We start from the raw sequence: 4308 nt of genomic DNA on the forward strand, positions 1-4308 counted from the left end.
GCGCTCCACCAAACTGGAAAATTCTCGTTTAATTTGGCAAGATAGTCTTAAAACTTATAGGAAGGCCCTCCGTAATGCCAGAGCAGCGTACTACTCGTCATTAATAGAGGAAAATAGGAACAACCCCAGGTTTCTTTTCAGCACTGTAGCCAGGCTGACAGAGAGTCACAGCTCTATTGAGCCAAGTATTCCCATAGCTCTCAGTAGTTACGACTTCATGAGCTTCTTTAATGATAAAATTCTAACTATTAGAAACAAAATTCACCAAGACCTGCCCTCAACTGGCACCGACTTATCTCTACACTCAGGAACCTTAGAAACAGCTTTAGAACCAGATATATGTTTAGACTGCTTTGCTTCCCTCAGGAAATATTCCATAAGCTTTCATTGTTATGCAGATGATACTCAGTTATATCTATCAATCAAACCAGATGAAACTCATCAGTTAGCTAAACTTCAAATGTGCCTTCAGGATGTTAAAACCTGGATGACCTGTAATTTTCTAATGTTGTTCTGGGGCCTAAGCACCTCCGTGACGCATTATCTAAAGATATAGTTTCCCTTGATGGCATCGCCCTGGCCTCCAGCACCACTGTGACACGTGAAACACTTTAAACACCACCATCTGTTATCTAGCTCCCGGCCTGACTTCAGAGTTCAGAAGGGAGAGGTGGTGAGCCTGAATCTGTTGCTCTTTACAGGGGCCAGGAGGGGGGACCAGAACCTGTACGTGGGGCTGTCTGACAGGACTGATCCTCCACACCACCTGTCCACCGGTCAGTGAGGTTCCTCTGATGGATCTGACTTTACCTGTTAGAGAGAAGTTTTGGTCTTGACGCTATAAAGTGTTGCCTTTCTTTACAGAACATGTTGACAGACTGTCATATCTGTAAATAAAAACATGGAACTTCATGAAGGCAGAACAGTTCTTGTTGACCTTTGTTACAAAGCATCTCTGCGTTGGAGCTAAAATTCACCTCAGTGTCAAACTCTAGCTCCTACCTCCTGCGCCCTGATGGTGGCGCTCTGACCAGCTGAGAGCTTGAGCCTTATATCAATGAGCGTGTCCTCTGTCTTAATCTACGATTAACTGAAGGAATACCGGATAAGCGTCCTCTCAGACTGAGCAGCTGCGGTTCAGATGGTCGACCAGCAGGAGGCAGCAACACACAGAGACAGCACACAACACTACTAAATACTCCTGACTTTAAAGCCATAAATAATGTTTATATTTATTTAGAGTGTGTGTCTCTCTGTCCATGTGTGTGCGTCCCATCATGCAGCAGTGTCTCTCCCTGGGGACTGTGGGTAAAAGGTAAAAGAGGTTTGCAGGGGGGTTGAACAGCGTGAGGTCTGACCTCCTGTTTGTAAAGGAGTCTGGAAAAGCTTCTAGGTTCTTCCTGCAGACACCAACACCTGGACGCAGAAAGACCACGCCTTCAAAGGAACATCAGGACCAATCAGCAGTCGTGATGTGAAGTTAGTGAAAACTTACACCAGATTCTGCACTGACCTTCAAGTCAGGTCTTCAGCACGCCGGACGCCGATCAGTAGAGAGGTTACTGGAGGTCATCCACAGGTTTACAAATCACCTCCAGTTTATTGTCTCAGAATAACGTGGCGTGAAGCTCACTCTGATGTTGGACCCTTCGTCAGCACGCCGTCTCTACAGGAACATTCAACACAGATCTCACGACCTTTAAAGGTGCACTGCGGAGTTTTTAAAATGAACTGAAATGTATTTATCAGACTGGCCCGTGTGTGAACAGGCTGTGACCTCAACTAACTGGTTCTGGCCTGGTTCTGTGTGAATGACCCGTCCGTTAACATTAAAATCATGTGAAACACCGATTTTATAAATATGGGAAACATTCTGTCAGTAATCTGAAACCTAGAAGCCACTAACCCTTCAACTGGACTTTGATTGACAGACAGCAGAAGAGTCTTGGTGAGACCTCAATGGAGCTTCAGGTCAGCAGGAGCTGAAGAGGAGACAGCGGCTGTCTGAACCCCGCCCACAGGTCTGAATCCCGCTCTGAGGACGGAACCCCATCCCCAGAACTGAAGCCCGCTCAGAGGACGGAACCCCGCCCACAGGTCTGAACCCCGCTCAGAGGACCGAACCCCATCCCCAGGAGTGAAGCCCGCTCAGAGGACGGAACCCCATCCGCAGGACTGAAGCCCGCTCAGAGGACAGAACCCCATCCCCAGGACTGAAGCCCGCTCAGAGGTCCGAACCCCATCCGCAGGACTGAAGCCCGCTCGGAGGTCTGAACCCTGCTCATCCGCAGGTCTGAAGCCCGCTCGGAGGTCTGAACCCTGCTCATCTGCAGGTCTGAAGCCCGCTCAGAGGTCTGAACCCCATCCCCAGGACTGAAGCCCGCTCAGAGGTCCGAACCCCATCCGCAGGACTGAAGTCCGCTCAGAGGTCTGAAGCCCGCTCAGAGGTCCGAACCCCATCCCCAGGACTGAAGCCCGCTCAGAGGTCCGAACCCCATCCGCAGGACTGAAGCCCGCTCAGAGGTCCGAACCCCATCCCCAGGACTGAAGCCCGCTCAGAGGTCCGAACCCCATCCGCAGGACTGAAGCCCGCTCAGAGGTCCGAACCCTGCTCATCCACAGGTCTGAAGCCTGGACCTTCTTGTTTGAATAGTGATGAATAATCGGAGAGGACAGCAGAGTTCACGTTGACACTTTAATGTTTGACAGATTTAAATACGACAGAAGCTGAAATGACACAAATTATAAAAGACGATCAATGAAGGCAACTTTAACCCACAATGCACTGCAGGAGCTTTTGGCTTCTATGGAAGGTTTGTTTGTTTGTAAAGTTTCTATCTGTTACTCCTCAGGATGAAAGATCTGCTGCTCCTCTGGCGCCTCCTCCTTCGCCTCCTCCTCCTCTCCTGCTCCGTCCTTGTCCTCCTCCTCTCCTGTGGTGGAGGAGGAGGTGTTGTCTCCGTCGTAGATGATGTCTTCAGGGTTGGGAGCAGGAGGACAGAACTCCTCCTCAGGGAGGACCTTCTGGAAGATGGCCTGGGCCTGAACAGAAGGAGGTGAAGTGAGCAGGAGGAGCAGCTCAGACTCCGTACAGCTGCTTAAACTGGTTCAGGGTCAGTTACAGGATTAAAAAGGAAACAATAAAGACTTTAACGTCCATCTTTAAAACATTTTCACTTCACGTCAACAGATCCTCTCTATCGTCACACACTCTGACCTCTGTGCCACATCACCTGTGTAACCATGGCAACCAGCCGACCAGCAGCAGCCAATCAGCAGTGAGCGGAGCGCTCTGCCAGGTGTGTGAGTCTCACCTGACGGACGGCGTGTTCGTGTCCCAGATCGCCGTCCGGGCCAGAGCACACGTACACGTTAGATGGGAGGTCGTGACCTTCGACCTCCAGCCCAGAACCGTCGGCCATGTTGAAGTAGAGACACCAGAGGACGGAAGGGCGGTCCTCTGCAGAGAGACAGGTAGACAGACAGGTAGGTGTCCAGTTATTTACCTGCTTTATTAAAGACATGAAAACATTTCACATCAATCAGACAAAAGAGCAGCTGTTGTCAGAGAGGCATTAGCCCCGCCCCCTGCATGTGCTGATGTACCTGTTGTACCTTTAATAAGTGCTTCTATATATTCTCAGTCACAGTGAGACGTCTTCACACCTGTTATTGACTTTGATTCTCAGGTTCTGAAACTAATCTGAACTGGTTTATGAAGACGGAGGATGTCGCCCCCCCTGCAGGTGTAAACCCCGCCGCCTGCAGGTAGGGGTCATCAGCTGGACATCCAGAATGGACAGGAGGAGGAACCAGCTCACATCGTCACACTGCGTCACATGACCGCCGAAGCGACCTGATGTCGGCTCAGTGAGATCAAACAGGAAGGGACGAAATGTCAGATTAACACACACACATATGTCAGTATTTGATTTGCCATCTGCTGGGACCCGATGACCAGGATTTCTGTTTTGTCTGAGTTCAGCTGGAGGAAATTATTTGACATCCATTTCTTAACTTCACAAAGGCAGTTGTTAAGTGAACTCAGCAATAATTTGTTATTTTCCAGCACAGTGAGCAGCTGTTTGGACACAATTCTTTCTAGAATCTTTGCAATAAAAGGCAGTTTTGAAATTGGTCTAAAATTATGTGGGAGGGAGGGATCTAAACCAGGTTTCTTTAAAAGTGGGTTCACGCAAGCCGTTTTAAAATGATCAGGGACACAACCAGTAGATAGGGAGCTGTTGAAAACAGAGATCAAATGGGGCCCAACAGAATCTATTACTTTCAGTAAAAACTTTGTAGGTA

At 49.1% G+C, this 4308-nt stretch overlaps 1 protein-coding gene across 1 annotated transcript in view; it reads right to left on the reverse strand.

Annotated features, from left to right (window-relative positions):
• Positions 1–2681: 2681 nt before the first annotated feature.
• chm (CHM Rab escort protein) overlaps positions 2682–4308 on the reverse strand; it is a 29909-nt gene continuing 28282 nt past the window's right edge. The window contains exons 16-17 of the mRNA XM_046040474.1: positions 3315–3460; positions 2682–3042 (exon numbers count right to left, since the gene is read on the reverse strand). Of these exons, the coding sequence (XP_045896430.1) occupies positions 2842–3042; positions 3315–3460 (347 nt within the window). The 3' untranslated portion in view covers positions 2682–2841. The remainder of the gene's footprint in view (positions 3043–3314; positions 3461–4308) is intronic.

This window comes from Micropterus dolomieu, linkage group LG23 (assembly GCF_021292245.1).
Source record: "Micropterus dolomieu isolate WLL.071019.BEF.003 ecotype Adirondacks linkage group LG23, ASM2129224v1, whole genome shotgun sequence".
In the NCBI taxonomy this organism is placed as follows: Eukaryota; Metazoa; Chordata; class Actinopteri; order Centrarchiformes; family Centrarchidae; genus Micropterus; species Micropterus dolomieu.